The sequence below is a fragment of the Vidua chalybeata genome, chromosome 1, assembly GCF_026979565.1.
Source record: "Vidua chalybeata isolate OUT-0048 chromosome 1, bVidCha1 merged haplotype, whole genome shotgun sequence".
Classification (NCBI taxonomy): domain Eukaryota; kingdom Metazoa; phylum Chordata; class Aves; order Passeriformes; family Viduidae; genus Vidua; species Vidua chalybeata.
Window position 1 is genome coordinate 107,512,359 of NC_071530.1, and position 17,052 is coordinate 107,529,410.

At 36.3% G+C, this 17,052-nt stretch overlaps 1 protein-coding gene across 3 annotated transcripts in view; it reads right to left on the reverse strand.

Moving 5' to 3' along the window:
- Window positions 1-1,279: 1,279 nt before the first annotated feature.
- The window catches only part of SS18 (SS18 subunit of BAF chromatin remodeling complex), a 44,526-nt gene continuing 28,753 nt past the window's right edge, over window positions 1,280-17,052 (reverse strand). The window contains exons 6-11 of one of the 3 annotated variants that reach the window (XM_053951004.1): window positions 12,252-12,419; window positions 11,429-11,533; window positions 9,169-9,261; window positions 8,319-8,441; window positions 5,493-5,626; window positions 1,280-3,367 (exon numbers count right to left, since the gene is read on the reverse strand). In XM_053951004.1, the coding sequence (XP_053806979.1) occupies window positions 3,341-3,367; window positions 5,493-5,626; window positions 8,319-8,441; window positions 9,169-9,261; window positions 11,429-11,533; window positions 12,252-12,419 (650 nt within the window). In that variant the 3' untranslated portion in view covers window positions 1,280-3,340. The remainder of the gene's footprint in view (window positions 3,368-5,492; window positions 5,627-8,318; window positions 8,442-9,168; window positions 9,262-11,428; window positions 11,534-12,251; window positions 12,420-17,052) is intronic. The other 2 variants (XM_053951007.1, XM_053951016.1) reach the window with 2 other exon arrangements.

The following is a 17,052-nucleotide window of genomic DNA, read 5'->3' on the forward strand; positions in this document are numbered from 1 at the left end:
TTTAGCATCCTCTGTGGTGAAAAATGTAGTAATACAACTATATTTTTGCACTGAAGTCCTTGCCCCTCTTTAATCAGGTGCATTTTCTCAAAAAAAAAAAAAACAAAAACAAAAACCCAAAAAAACCCCAAACAATTACTTTACGCATTTTAGAGTAATTCAGGTATGAAAATGGAAGTGTGTCTTTTGCAAAATGATGCATTTACCCTGCCTATAAAGCAGCACATTTGCTTCCTTATGGCCAGCATTGTGAAGCCAGTTTGAATTGAAACAAGGAGCCACCTTCTCCCTTTTTCAAGTCATTCGCAGAGCAGAAAAGGAAATAAAAGTTGGAATAGAGAAAAATACAAAGGCAAAAATCATAACCCTATGATAACTAAAAGCCACTGAATCATTAACACCTCCTCTTTACTCTTTTAACATTTTTATCATTTCTGCTCATGTGTTTGATTTGCTGTGTCAGTCCTCCTCTTATTTTCTGTATTCTGAATGTAAAATGCCAGTTGCAACACCTTTTTTACTAGTTTCCTGTTGGCTGGATTTTATTTAATAAGGAAGACTTACTAAAATGAACCTTGTATCTTGCCATTTCCTCCTGGTCCTGTCATGCACTCCTGCTTCTTCTTTTGTTTAGGGAACACACGTTCCTTTTTAATATATAGTGTTAGTAGAAATACTTCTGCGTGGAGCTATCTCGTCTCAAGTTGTTCTTTTGGCATAGTATCAGAGGAATAAGGTAATTTTTGTCACCACCAATTAAAAAGTTTTACGAAACAGGACTGTTATAAAACAATTAAACCTTGCAAATGCAGTAGTCTCTAGGAGGGAAACCCTGGAGGAAATTCTGCTTATTAAAACTGCAATTTTAGTTTCCATTAAAAAGGAGAATAAGACAACAGAAGATGGGCTGGCAAGACAAATTATTTCTTAATGTCAGTTGAGCCTATTTCAAATGAGATAACGTATCTACACCAGGTTGGGTTCAACACATTTTTGCCTCGTCAACTCATTTATCTAATTCAGTCATCTTGATTATAGCCTCATGGACCTTCATTTTCAGAGAAAGAATTTCTTAACAAACAACCTACACAACATGCTGATTACTGAACAGTTAATTCTAATTAACTTGGCTATGGCAAGAGAATTTTGATAAAGTCCTAGACTGCAAATAAGGTCTGGTTATTCTGGCCAAACATCTTCAAAATCAAAACCCACAGCAGAGTCTCCAGATGAGACATCAGAGTGATAGGGATCTAATTTAAAGAAACAAATGAGAAAATTAAAATCACAAATAATTTATTCTTCCGTTAGAATTGATGGAGTACAGTTTTAAATAGCAATGAAGTACACAGTGGTGGAAAATTGGCACAGAACCTACAAGATTTTAATTCATAATAATGTTCCTCATGCCATATCTGTTCAAACCTTGATGTGTATTTTCTATTGACTTTAAGAAAACTGTTTTCCTTTTAAAAAGGATGCACAAACTGAAAATCTTGTCTTCCATATATAATGTCACACATACTATGATCACGAGTTGTTTTTTTATCCCCCCGAACATTGATTGCGAACTGAAAAAACACAAAATATTATTTTACCCCTGGGTTAATTTTAGGTTTTATCATTTATAAAAGTTGCCAGGGATTCTTGAATGCATATATTTCTGCAGAATAGAATATCCATTTATTTATCTGATACACAGTTGTAGGGCAGTTTCAAAACCAATTTTTTTGTGCATTGTTGTTATTGATCAAGGTGCTGCCTCTCTCTCATATGCAACACTGTAAGCATTAATACAGTTCAAAACAAAATTTGGCATTTGCCTCACCAACAGGTTTTATACTTAATGTTATAAAACATCCCCTTGGTCTCATGTTAACCAATAAGAAAAATGGGCACAAATAAAAATGCCCCTTTTCTCAAGTTATTAACTCCCAGTTAGGAAAGCTATCCTGGTTCCGGCCAGGACAGGGTTAATTTTTGCAGTAGCCAGGAGGGGACACCTCGTTCTCAGGGGACCCTTCCAGGCTGTGTAGCATGGGATGGAACCAGGCTCTGTGTGGTAAGCAATCAACCACGTGTGAAGCTTTTACCTCTTTCTTGCACCCTCTGGCACAGGTATTGTTGCTATAAAACCTTCGTTTTGCTGTTTCCAGTAAATTGTTCTCTCAAGCTGTGATCTTTACCTTTTGTGCCTCTGATTCTCCTCTCCAGCCTGCCACAAGGGAAGAGAAGGGAGAGTGGGGAGCAAGCGAGCAGCACATGGTTTGGAGTGTGTCAGTGGGAAGACTAAAATTGGGGAACACCATTCCTAAACCATGACAAAAGTTTAGATAGGTTTTACAAAGTCCTCTAGGCTATTTTGATACATACAAATTATTCAACTAAAGGTTAAAATACACTTATACAATACAGTCCTGTCCTCCATATTCTTTTTCAAGTTCTTTGCATATTCAAGCCAAGGAAAATTAACACTTGTCATTTTCTTTGTTATTGCAATTATTAAGAAGGATTACAGCTTGCTTATGCAAAGCTCTGACAAAACACTTGAGAAATAAAACCCAAACATTTATCTTGTTACCAAAAAAATGTTGCAGAAAATTGTCAAACTATGTTAGAAACCATTTTTACAAAACCGCTTCACTCAGAAAAATTGGAAAGCTTAAAAAATTTATCTTTGCACAAGACTATATTACACTGTCCTTAATTATGTTCCCATTTAGATAACTGGGATTCTCAATCTTTGTACCTGAACCCATCAGTGACATAGAATGCTCTCCATCTTTTCACTGTTACCTTTATTGTACACCATTTCAAGACTAATACAATCAAGCATTTACCATGCCCCTACTCATTTTTAACAGTAGATTTGTTATTCTGCCCAGCGAGTAGTGTACTGTCTTGCATATTCACCACATGAAAAACATAATATACAAAATATTGCTGCTGTAAAAAGTGTGCATTTCCCCTTTCCCCCTACAAAAAAAAAAAATCTGTGGAAAAAATATTAAATTCCCATAACCTTCATAAACATACAAAGCTGTTTGCACCTCTCAGTCTGTAACGGTATATTTGACATACAGTTCTCAACTCACTGCAAATTGTTATGTCACAGATTTTCTGTCCAATATTGCCATCTAGAGTAGAGATGTGAAACTAGTTTCTGAGAATCTACAGTCTTTAACAATTAACCCATAAAGACTGTATACCATAAAACAGCCACAAGATTTTTCCAACATCTAGACGGAATGGGAGGTTCTCATCTCGGGAAGATGTCCACAGTGCTGAGGAGACAATATGGCTGCTAATAGATTTTGCCTACTGGAATGTGAGTACTTTTTCACTGTTGATAATTTCCATATTGACCCTAAAAAAAATTCAAAATACATAATTAGACCACAAGGCATATTTTCCTGCATTTAAAGCTGTAATTAGAAGACCATGCAAATAAACTGATATTAAAAGGTGGAAACAAATACAAGTAAATGATATACTGATATGAGTAACCAGTGTAGTTTCATCTCACTAAAAATATTTTGTGTTCTAATGTAGAAGTAAGACCAAAGACATGAATTTAAGCCCAGGAACCTATTTTGATCAAAAGAGTATACCTTTATATTCAACAGGCTGCTGTGAAATTAGCAGAACATCATCAAAAAACAAAGATGGGGATTACCTCCCACCTAAACTTTGAAAATTATTTCAAAAAGTCAAGGTCACAGAAATTCAAAGTAATTTAGGAAACTAACCATGACACGAAGGTACCTAAAATTATTACTCTATCAAGCATTACAGAATAATGGTACATGTATTTCAAAACTAAGGCACATCCTGGTGAACATGAACAACCAATCCACATGTCCTACAGGAGGCAATTACTCCATAGATCTGATACACAGAATTACCACCCTTATTGATATTCTCTATTTCTTTTGACAAGAATGTCATGTACTGCAGAGGTGGACAGAAGGGAAAGCATTAATGCTATAACCTTACCATGATCCTTCACAACAGGGGTCAAGGTTTGCAGAAAGAAGTACTGTGCTAGGAAGTGAACATGCTCCAAACTGATCCTGCCACCATTCCATGTAAAGTACTACCACAATAAGGCAGTATTTTACATTTTAGTTTTATGTTGCAATGTCAGTTATGTTCCATTATAATATAACAATCAGTCATGAAGAAGAGTTTCACAACAGCTGCCAGATGAGAATTTAAGCAGCCCAATTCCTATGGGAATGAGAGGTCTTCTATAATTGAGTTTCCCAGTGGAACTTCAGACTGCACAAACTGGAGGAGCACAGCCTATCAACAGAGAGGGTTATCCACCTCTACTGCAAGGAAAGCTGGAAAAAACTCGGCAAATTGTGATTAAGTTTCCTTGACCCTATACTGGCCACAAGCAAAGAATTCTCCTGTAGCTTATTGTTTTCAGAAGAAGCTACTGGTTCAGTGCACAAACATTTTATCTGTTAAATAATTAAAGGTAACTGCATCTCTAAACTACCACATAGAGAGTTTGTTCCTTCTTCCTTGTCTTTTCTAATTTCTCTAGAAAGAAAGCCAACTGTTCTTCAAAATTGTGGGCAATTCTCACTTCCTCAGTTAAGTTTTTCCTGAAAGTTCAACTGATCTTCTACTGACATAACAGGATTTTATTTAAACATTAGAACCTCAACTTTATTATTTAGTTAATCTTAACATTATTTATACCAAGGAAAGTAATAGTGTACATTTTAATGATGTTTCTGAAGTATTCATAGTGAAAAGTTTGGATTTTTACAAGTTAGTACCTTTTACAGGAGCAAAACCTGTTTCATTCTTTAATTTTAAGACAGCTTTTTTACATGAGTCCTTCACTACAACTCCAGCCTAGAGTTTTGGTGGTAATTGTTTGCTTTAATCTTGTCTTAGCAGTGATAGGAATGAAGCAGTTGATTTTCAGGTCACTTCTTTCCCATGTTCACTACTTCCTTATACTGCTCAGAGAAAACCTGTGCAAAAAAAAAGTTCATGTCTCCCCATAAGCTCTGGAGCTGAAGGACCTCAGCTGCATGCCTCAGGTGCTTTTGCAACTGAAGAGGAAGATTATGATCAGAATTTGTGTTTGTGGAAAATAAATTCAACCATTTCTACTGCAAAGAAGTAATGAAAAATGATCCACCATGAGATTTAGAAACCTCATCTTTCATATTAGTCATTCACCATAAGGCTATGAAACACATCACCTTAATTTTTAATGTCCAAAAATACTGCTGGGAAGGCCTCACTTTGCCAAATTGCATCTAAACTTAGCAAACTCAGGAGAGAATCTCTAATCACAATTCCATACAAATGATTCTTAGTAACTCACCAAGAAATAAACTCCATGAGAATTGTACATACATACCTGAGAGACCATGTCCTAAAATTCATTAGTTTAAGTGTCCAGAATCTAAGATTATCAAATGAGTTTGTAAGAATCACAACTTTCTCATCAAACGGAAGAATACCTGGTCATATCCGTAAGGCCTCTGCTGTGGTGGCTGTGGTGGCCCAGGCTGTGTGGGTCTGTATCCCCCATACTGCTGTCCTTGTCCCTGTGGATAATTGGGATACTGAGGCCCTGGACCACTCTGGGAAGGACCTGGTGATCATTAAATTAAAAAAAAAAAAAAGAAAAAAAAAAAAAAAAAGAAAAAAAAGAAAAAAGAAAGAGTGCTTAAGATGTTGGAAAGAAGAGAATAGGAAAAACACTAAATTTTACAGCTAACAAGGACTAAGAAATACCACTACTATGCAATTAGGTCTTTTGAGTGGCCCACCTTCCTCCCCCTGGAAAGCACCTTTGCTGCCAGAGCCTGTGCCCCAGTCACAGAAACATTCACTTTTATTTATATATTCATTATTTAATATCAATGCATGTAGTTCCACGTACAAGGTCACAGGACAAGAAGAACAAGGCAAGAAATTATAAACATGAGCCCTTTCCAAGATTTAGGAAGGCAGTCTCCTGATATACGCTGCTTGAGTTCCAGAATTTTCTAATGCAAAGAACAGCCAGATAATCAGCTATGTTTAACATTTGGACTTTCTGAAGAGACCAGCAGTACTGTGCTGCCAGAAAATGAAGCCTCACACCACAGCAGGCAATCATGGATGGGGTGTCAGGCAAGCAAGTTATATGTATAAAATGTGAGATGTGACAAGCAGTAAAAGGTATTGTGAGATGGAAAAAAGCACCCTCTACTCCATACTCCTTTGGTAATATTAACTTTCCAGAAAAAGGTTAGGAGAAAACCCAATACTTGGACTCCAGCCTTTTTTGTCTGTAAAATAAGTAGTTCTTTTGCAAGTGTAACTCTGTTGCTATTTACAGGGACTTGGCCTGTCTACCACTGGAAGCTGCAAGTTACCACCATCAGGCAGTGCAGCCATATTCCAAACAAAATTATCCCCATCCCCTCTAGCACTAGGAGAGATGTACTCTGTATTTCAGTGGCATTGCCTATGAATCCTTTACAATGGATCTGTTAGCGTTTTCAACAACACCCCTTAAAAACTGGGTCTCTATTTTTCAGATATGAAGATTAGCAACTTTTCAGAAGGGCTTTTCTTTTAAACACACCAACACTTTTGCTTCCCTCCCCTCAGAAGAAACAGATGTGGTTTTAGCAATGGTGATTCAGTGCTAGAGAGGGCTAGTTTTAGCTACAGGCATTGGACATTAAGATGACATCAGCTGGTAACTCCTTCAGTAATTCTGGATCTGTAAGACAGTGAAAAGACGACCTGGAGAAGAGAAGCTCCATAAACTATTACCATTCTCCTCAGGCCTCAAATCCCCTTGAACTATGCAGCTTCAGCTTTCCACAGTGATACAAAACCTTAAGGATTGATAATAATGTCTGAGATACTGATTTATTTCCAAAAATTAGAAAGCAATTAAATATTAAATTGAGCAAGAATACGACATCCTAAAAGTGCTGTGTTCATCTGACAAATGAACATGGGTTTATTTATTCATGGTAATTCTTTATAGCTGAATTCTAAATATTCATTGACACATTTCACAGAAAAAAAAATGGAACTTCAGTAATAATTTCTGCTAAAAACCAGAAACTGAAAAATATGTTATTCTGTTTCACAAATTATGTTGGGTAAGTGGCTCCAAAAGATTTCCTAATCCCTTTTCTTCTAGTATTTCTTAACCTAAACTTTCAGAATAAATCAGATTTTATTTCTTTACTTACAAAGTTCAGAGCAGTGATCTACATGGACCTCTACTCTGACCTTTAGTCTGTTCCTATATTATGTTTAGTAGAATGTAGGTACAAGTATTACTTCAGAACTATCAATTCATCAATTCATCAATTCATACTTCATTAAACACCAGAAGTAGAACTTGGTAAATCTCAGTGGATCCTCTTAAAACTTAACTCTGTCTCAACATAACTGGATTTCATGTGAATCTGGCATTTACCTACATGGCAAGCAAATTACCCGTGCATTTCCTCACTCATACACACAATGCTGAAAGCTTTAGCATTTAAACCTGCAAAAAAGCTGAAAGCTAAAATACATGGAATTTATGGAATTTCAGAAATTCCTTCTTCTGTCATTAATTTATGTATATTGCTTTACAGTATGCAAGCAAATTAAAGAGCAGTAGTTTCAGTATGCTCTTCTGATACAAAGTTTTTTAGAATTAATGCACCAAAAGTACATTCTAGCACTTTAAGTTTCCTTTTTGGGAGGTTTTCCTTGAATCCAGGGACTTGTGGCAGAGGATTTCTCATTCCTGCCATGTATCAGAAGGTTTTGACTACTAGTGCAAATTTATAAGGCACAGTTTCTTTAAAGGTGTGCTGTCAATGCTTACATTGTCATTTCTCTACTGATCAGTACAAGAATTTGAAAAGAATGATTCATGCATGTTGAATGAAGTTTTCAACCAGTTTTTAAAAGACTATTTTAATTGGCAAATCCACAGATGAAAGTGGTTCTTTGTCATCTTTCTGAGTGTGTTCACGTACAGAAGACAGAAAAGAGCAGAATCTTTCTGGGTCTTTCTAAATTACAGACATCCATTACAATGCTGTTTAGTCACCCTGGATAGCACCCTGAGAGTGCTACCACACTCTCCTAGACTACCTACAGATCTGATTCCCAAAAGACACTGCCTACGTTTTCTTGTCTCAGCCCAGTGAAATTGCAGGCACAGAGCTGTTCTGTGCAAGCCTGGCCTCTGGACACAGTCAAACAGGGATGGAGTAACACGCAACAAAAGTCTCTCTTAGTCCTTTCTGTGACAGCTGTCTGTGGCCTCAGGTTCTTACCGTAACCCTGCTGTTGTCCTGGATAGCCTTGTTGGCCGGGATATTGCTGCTGTTGTGGTGGATAACCCTGCTGTTGGGGTGGTCCTTGATATGCATCTTGCTGCTGACCATATTGCGAGTTTCCTGTAAGATCATTGCAAGAAAGCAAAAACTCATAAAGATACCTATTTTATTATTTTTTTCCTTCTAAGATGCACAGCCAACAACACAAGAACAAAATGAAAATGCAATATTGATTTCAAATACTGAACAAAACAAAGAAAACTCAAACCAAACAGAAGGAACTCGGCCAAACAAACTGCAGTTAAAGCCAATTTTGCAAAGTTGAACTGCAGCATTTTCAGCATCTCTGCCAAACGAGCATTACATTTACTGGAACATCACAGTCATAAGATCATGACTATGCTAAATAAAAAAAAAAAAAAAAAAAAAAAAAAGACAAAATTAAGGACAGCTACAAGAGCACAGACTAGCTACACAAGATCAGCAAGCTGTTTCCTAACGGCACTATAATTATACAAAATATATACACACACAAAAAGATACATAACTGAACCAACAAATTTATGTTAAAATAAAATTTTCCATTGAGGTAAAAAAAAAATCTCTAGAGTGTTTTAGTCATTTTACTGTTGTTAGAATGGCAAATTGTGGTTATATATTTAAGGTGTTTGCAAGAAATTATTCTGAAGGCTTCAAGTTCCCTGCCATTTCCAAGACAGCCAGCGACTAGTATTCTACAAGAGCTTTGCATGGGTATAAGTTGTGTTGTGCAAGAATTTCTGTTCCCGTTGAGGGTGGGGGAGGAAAGGGAATGTATGTGCGTATGTGTGTGAAGGTATATAGATACCTCCTTCGTAGTAATGTTGTGAGGAATCCTCATAAGGCCTATCGTAGCCTTGTTCAGGATACGACGGTTGCTGATAACCGTAATCATTATGACCTACATCAATTCGACAAGAGACAGGAAGAAACGTTAATGGCCTCTGAGTGAAAACCCTAAAAATATTTCATTTCTCAGAAAAATGAAAAAAAAATTTCAACTGGATATACATGAAAAAGAATTTTCAATTGTATTAGCCAAAGACTTATTAATATGATTTCCTTTCATATTGAATTAACATGTGACAGGGGAAAAAAAGGCTTAATGCAGTAGTTCTAGAAACATCACAGTAAGGGATGGTCTTAACCTTCCAATAATCCTTGTTGGGGGAGTCGGGGGCGGGGGGAAGTACTTCATCTTTCACTCAAAAAAAAAAAAATGAAAGCATTTAGGCCTTTCACATGTAAATAACCTGAATTAAATTAGAATGAACAAAGAAAGCAATTATCATACTTTGTCTAACACCTGTTCTGCTGATCTCCAATTCAAAAGCATATGCTAAAAGCAGTGTGAAATATAACAAATAAAGCTCAATGAAGTTACGAACCATCATCTACATTAAATTCTGGTTTAGAATGACAGAAATACAACACTCGCAAGGTTTTCCCTACAAACAGAATTCCTACTTAAAGTCTTAAGAAAACTTTTCCTCTTACATTCCAGTCCTGAGCAGATTCATTACAAACAAACCTTTCTATTCAGAGACTACAGGCATCTCTGATTAAGAAATCAATACATGCAGTAAGCACCCCACCTGTTGTTGTTTTTAGCACACACGTATTTTGTCTTACAGATGATCAAAATGTATCTTATTGCTAAACTGGTAAAGAATATATGCCAAAATGTTGTTTACATTTGAAATTAAATAGTATAAATTTAGAATAAAATTTTTAGATACAAGTAAGGAAAGGAGGAAACAGTTCTGAAACTCAATGGTTTTGTCATCAGGTCTGCAACTGTACTATACATCACTGACTGAATCTTACATGCATACATTGCCATTAAAACAAGTCTTAAAATACTCTACTTGTATTCTACATAAGAGTAATAAATGAGATAATTATAAAGATGACTCTTTAGAAGGTATAGATCCTAGAAGTAATCTGTGCTGCCACAAAGCTGTTGATGGCAACATCAAAAATTGCCTGTAACAATTTAGTGTTCATGTGTACAAATAAATATTCCAAAATGAAATCTGAATAATTACCAGTTAATGCAACTTGTAAAATAACACTGCACACACACCTCCAGAAATTAACACATGTAATCTTATACAGATAAGGCTTGATGTACCTTAAAATCGATTTGACGGAAATCGAATTCAAACAACTGACTTGCATCCCTTTATCTGCTATGAGTAGCTGCTTTGGCAATTACACAGCTTTGCTTCGTATGTATTTTTTAAACATTAACATCTACCACATTTCTTGAGCTACATAAAATACCATTAAGTTGCACACATGGTTATCTCAGTAGTCAGGAGTTAACATCTTTGTTCTCCCAGTCTCTGCTCAGCATGAAAACAAGTTAATTTCAACTTTTCTAACTTATAACACAAATCCAATAGTCTTCAGCACTCCATATTCCAAGAGGTAGGAGGACAGATTTATGAAATTCAAAGTTTCAGTCTTGTCTTGAAAGCACTGAGGGGGCATCTAAAGAGGATTCACATTTCTAGTATCCTCAGGGCAGGGACCACTTTGTTCCTATATAAATGTTAAACTGAAGGCCCATACCATGTGAGCAATAACACATTTGTGCGACTTACATGAAAATGAAACACTAAGTTGAAAAAGTAGAGTATTTACAGAAAAAACCCACATCTTTTTAGCAAGTTTTTCAGTTCAGTAAATTTTTTAATAAAAGGATATCGCCCCCTCTTATTGATAATAAAGTTATGACTGTTTAAATTCATCTCAATTATATTAGATATGCTAAGGAACTCTCCATTCTTTGAGAGAAACAAATTATTTCCATTCTTTTGAAATACTAAAACTGTTTTTTAAGAGTTTCAAATGGGATTAATACAAATTACATGCTTTAAGTTGCAAATTTAACTAGTCATAGTAACTTAAGCTGTAGTAACAATTCTAAATTTGGAAGGTTTTGTAAATGTGAGGTATGATATCCAATTACTATTCTTGCCTCATCCCCTAATTTTGGGCATATGACTACATTAGTATTGGGCAGGTATAGAAAATGGGAAAGTTAATTTATGAGAGATTACCATCAGGGTAATATTGCTGGTTCATGCCTTCTGGAGGACCTTGTCCACCATGACTGTATTGGTCCCCATAATAGTCTTCCTGGCCTGAGTACTGCTGTGGTGGGCCTGAAAAACCACAACCAGTCAATACGTAAATAACTTGTTTTCTCTGTTATAAAGCCTGCTAATTTCTGATTTTAGTATGAGAAATAGTTCTCAAATGTATTCCCCACCCATATTGTTGCATTACAGACAACATATGTAATCTGGTTTTGTTAAAAAAAATAAGTAAATGTATCTATCTACATATACAAACACACAGTTGTTTGGCTGCACTAGGCTGAGACTATATATATCAGACTTCAGTTTTGAGTTCATTTTAGGAATATGTGTATAACAGACTAGGGTGTTAAAAATAAAATTATTCCTTGTTGAAAAGGACTAAAAGGAAAAAAGTGAACCAAAATCATGGAACATTGTTCCTTTTTTGTAACTGAATGAATCCAGAAACAAGTAGGTATTCTGTTCCTTTTCTATACCTATCATTTAAGTATCAAAATATCAAATTCTGCATTAGCATGTCTGAGATGCATAATTTCAGAATGTATAATCTCAGAAAGAACCAAAAGAAAAAGAAAACAAACTTGTCTTCACATTTCATGGTGATAGCAGTAATCTCCTGCTGCAAGAACCACCCTTAAAATGGGTAACAAAAAGAGTGTGCAAACAAAGTCTGTCACACCAAATGACCTGACAGAAATTTGGTGTAAGCAAGAAAGTGATGTAAAATGGTTTTAAACACGGTTATTTAAATTAATGTAAAAATACTGAAGTGAATTCCTACCTTGCTGTGGTGGCCTGTATGGAGGAATCTGTCTCTGCCCCATCATGTGATTTCCTTGGTTAACTTGGCCCATCATTCCCATCGGTGGCTGCTGCCCCTGGTAATGCTGGCCACCTGCCTGTGGCATGTTGTATTGCTGGGAGGGAGGTTGCTGGTGCATCATTGGACCTGGAAAAGGAGAAGCAGCAAAAATGTCAAATACAAAAAAAATGATTTGTGATTAAACCTTTCCAAAAGAACATGGAAAACTCAGCCTTTAAAAATGGACCAAAAAAAGACTCTGTATATTACTGCTCTGGTAAGGGTTTGTTTTCTCTGTACCTATGCAAATGTAGGTTAACAGTTCAGCAGCCAAACTACAAAACAGAAATCAGCCTAAATAAGCTTGCTTTTTAGATTATTTTTCTTCAAAACCACAGATACTAGTTTACACATACACAAAGATAACTGAAACACTTTCACAACTTTTTGTTTTAAAAAATATCTTCAAAAAAAGTGTAGGCAACAACCTGATGGTGAAACCCTGCTAAGTCATAGAAAAATTATTTAACATTTGTGATCTCCTCAGAGCATAGTTTCAATACACATACATATTTGCTGTTATATTCCATCAACAAAACACTAAGCTGTTATCACAAAATCAACAATTTTATTTAGCCTATAAAGACAAGCCACGTGAACTAGACAGGCAATTACACAACAGGCATGTGCAGAAGGCCCAAAGAACACAGGCTCTGCCTGACACTGAACAGTCCTAAACAATCTGTAACAAAAAAAATCTTTCATACCAAGTTGCACCAAGTTTCTATGAACCACAGGAAGAGACCAGGAGAGATCAAGTACTGCCCATGTTTTATCAACTGACAAAATCTGATTAAGGCTGTACTTAGAGAAATGCAAATTTCAGTAATGAAAACAGTTAAAGAGCACCCTACTGACACCACAAAGCAATGAAAATGATGATTGCACAATTTCATTATATGAGATTGCAGGTTAGACTGATACAACATTTAACAAAGAACAGCCTCTGTGCCTCCTTTGTAGTACCACATCATAAAATAATTATTCCAATATCAAAAACATGAGGAGGAAGAAAAGTTGTGACAAGGAGCTAAACTTTTTTAAACAACAGATTTTTTTAATATATTAATTCAAACCATTTCACACATACTGCCCAGTCTATAATGGTAAAACCCTAAGCTTTTTTTTTTGCCTTTTAAAATAATAATTTATTTTATAAACGACAAAGACAACAAGAAACTAGCAGCCTCACTAAAAATTAAAACAAACCATGACATCAGAATCAAACTACAGGAGACACTCCTAGGTGCCATCAAGGAGAAAAAGGAAGGTATCAACTTCTTTCTGTATGCTTAGATTTTTCCATTCCGTTTAGTACTTTTGAATAACTAGGTGCTGAAGCACAAGCAGAAAGTCCTGTGTGAAACTACAGTACTGGAAAAATACCTAGATACAGCCAAGTGACAATGGATTTATACATGCAAAGGAGTATGTAGTCACTTACATACTGTCTATGCAGAGTTATGAGGGAAAGTTATGACAAATTAATTAATGGTATGAATTCAAAGTGCATTAGTTAAATCCCATAAAACCCCAGTGTGGGATCTCTCACTGAGAAGTAAAGTGGCTTAAGCTTAATTTTCCTCTAAAGATAAATATTGGCCACTCTTAAGAAGATCCAGTTATGCTTCTATCCTTCAGTATGGCAAGTTTCTGTGTCCCAACTTTAAAGTAAAAAAAAAAAAAAAAATTCAGATGTACTTATTTTAATTATTGGCAAAATACATTTCCTTTTTGGATCTTCTAAATGAGTAGGTAATTTAGATTATTCCATTTCACTGCTCCAGTTTGGAGGTACTGAGAAACATTAGGCAGTCTTGACAAAAAATAGAAACTTGTTGCCATAATATTCCTTGATCTCAAGAAAGCTTGTTAATTAACAATATTAATATTAGTCACAATACAATGTGATAAAATGTGTTGGGTCCCCGTGGTGCAATGTAGAGATTTTCTGTTTGCTTTTTAAATTAGAACTTCATTAACGCTTTGTAGAGCCACAATGAGAATTCACTACCCTGTATTAGTCTGTGTGTTGTGTTCGTAACAGACAGCCTGGCTTCCTTCCAGTTTGGTTCCTCTTATTAAAAAGATATCTAAAAGAACCACCATGGTCTCTACTACCTCATGGAACGTAACCATTTTATGCAGCGGTTTTGAAGGATGAGGGAACTCTGAATTCATTTTTCCACTTGAAAAATCTAGCCTAGGAGAAAGCCGTGTTTATTCATCGTGTAATATTTAATATGACATTAAATCTCAAAACTTAATAAAACACTTAAGACTCTTAAATCATTATCTACTTGGATATGGACAAACTTCAGAAATGGGCCCAAAAGAACCTCATGAAGTTCAACAAGTCCAAGTGCAAGGTGCAGCACCTGGGTTGGGGCAAACCTAGATATGAGTACAGAGTGGGAAACTCACTGAGAGCAGCCCTGGCAAGAACTTGAGGGTTTGCATTGATGAAAAGCTGGGTCTGATCTGGCAATGTGGGCCTGCAGCCCAAAAAATCAACTGTATCCTGGGTTGCATGGAAAAACATGGTCAGGTGGACAAGCAACGTGAACCTGCCCTTCTACTCTGCTCTGGTGAGATCCCACCCAGAGTGCTGTATACAGCTCTAGGGTGTCCAGCACAGAATGACACAGACCTGTTGGACTGAGTCAAGAGGAAGGCCACAAGGATTATCAGAAGGACAGAGCACCTCTCCTATAAGGAAATGCTAAGAGAGCCTGGAGCAGAGAAAGCTCCAGGGAGACTTCATTGTGGCCTTCCAGTACTTTAAGGGGGCTTTAGTAAAGGGAGGGAAACGGGCTTTTTATACAGAAAGACAGTGACAGGACAAAGGGCAATAGTTTTAAATTGAAAGAGGGTAGGTATAGGTTGGATATTAGGAGGAAATTCTTCAGTGTGAGTGAGGGTGGTGAGGTACTGGAACAGGTTGCCCAAAGAAGTTGTGAATGCCCATCCCTGGATGTGTTGAAGACCAGGATGGATGGGACTCTAAGAAACCTGAGCTAGTTGTAGCACAGACAGGGAGGCTGGAACTATATGATCTTTCAGGTCCCTTTCAATCCAAACCATTCAGTGATTCTATAATGTTTCCTAATATTTGTGGCACATATTTTTACAAGCATCCTAAACCACAGCTCTTGAATCTCCTATCAGGTAACAACAAACTACATTTGGTGTAAGTCATGATCTCTTCCAGACCTGGAGGTAAGACTTTCATATACAACGCTCATATAAACTGTGAGCTGCAAGAGAATGCTCACTGCTTTCAAAAACTCTCCATAAGAACATTTTTTTTTTGTGGATTACTAGAATTATTTAATCCAGAGAGGAGAAAGAATCCTATTTGTACACAGGTCAAAATGCATCCAAAAAATATTGCGTTAAGATTATCTCTGTAAAATATGCAAGTACAGAATTTAACTGGTCTACATTATCAAGAATACCCTTTTTTGTTTAGTGGGTATAGACAACTTTGAGCAGTTGAGGAAAAAAAAAATAACTTCTGCTCCAACCATAATCTCCTAAGGAGGCCTCATGTACAGGGAAGAAAAGGTATGTGGATTAAAGAAAAAAATTGACTACTTCCTGATCTTCTTGCAAGTTCAGTGACACAGCAGCAGCCCCCTGACAAGAAAGGACTTTGGGAAACTGACAACCTAGTCTTCACACAGGTAAGATAAACAGAAACAGAAATACAAACTGAAAGTAGGTCCCAGATAAAGCTAACAAATCAGAGACCAGAAGTGCAGAGGATGAAAGAACTGCAGAAAAGTTTAGTGGTCTAAAAATGGCTCTTTAGCATCGTCCTTATGCTGAAACTCAGATACTCATCATAAATGCTATGAGAGGACAAGAATAACTGCTGACATGCTTGAACCTTTTGAAGAAGCAGAGAAGTGAGGAACCACACTCATAAATGAACTAGTGACTCTGCTGTTCTGACAAAAGAGCTAGGGGAATAGGTGGGTATGACCAAAAAGCAGCAGTACAAGTTATTGATTCTTCAGTCTTCCAAATTACACTAGTTGTGTTGCTCAGGGGTCTATTCTTTAGGCATTTCATAATGTGCACCTGCACAGATGAAGGAACTGGATATCCCTATCTAGAGTATGAGCAAAGCCCACCATGCCAGACTTACCATGGTCAATCTCATCACTGTATCTACTGTTACAAAAATAACAAAATAAATCTGTCTGCAGCAGCCCTCAGCACAACTTTTTTTTGTTTTTTTCCCACACGTTTTTTAAAAAAATGCTTGTTTTTTAAATGATGGTTTTAAGCCTTGTGCAAGCTATCTTAGAAACTATAATGTAGGGTCAATTTAACTTGACAAACACTACAATTCAGATGTGCTTAGTCAAATGAACCATCATTCTAAAGGTGTTTTAACACCAGGAGCAGTTTAGACATTATCTAAAAAGACTCTGAAGATACAAAACTTTTTGCTACTCCTAATGTATGATTAAGGCTGCAAATTAAAGCCAGTAGACACTTCTCTACACTTTATTACTCCACAAATTTCTCATCTCAAACTGAAGCACATTTTCAGGTATCATTTAAAAAAAACTAGAACATAAAATGTCATAGAAAAAAAATTCCTTTGTTACCAACATTGCCTTTCATGTTTTACTCCAGGGAAAGATGAAAGCACAAGCTCTGTGGCAGCTGAACTTGTTATGTCTTTTGTTTTGTCATGACCAAAACT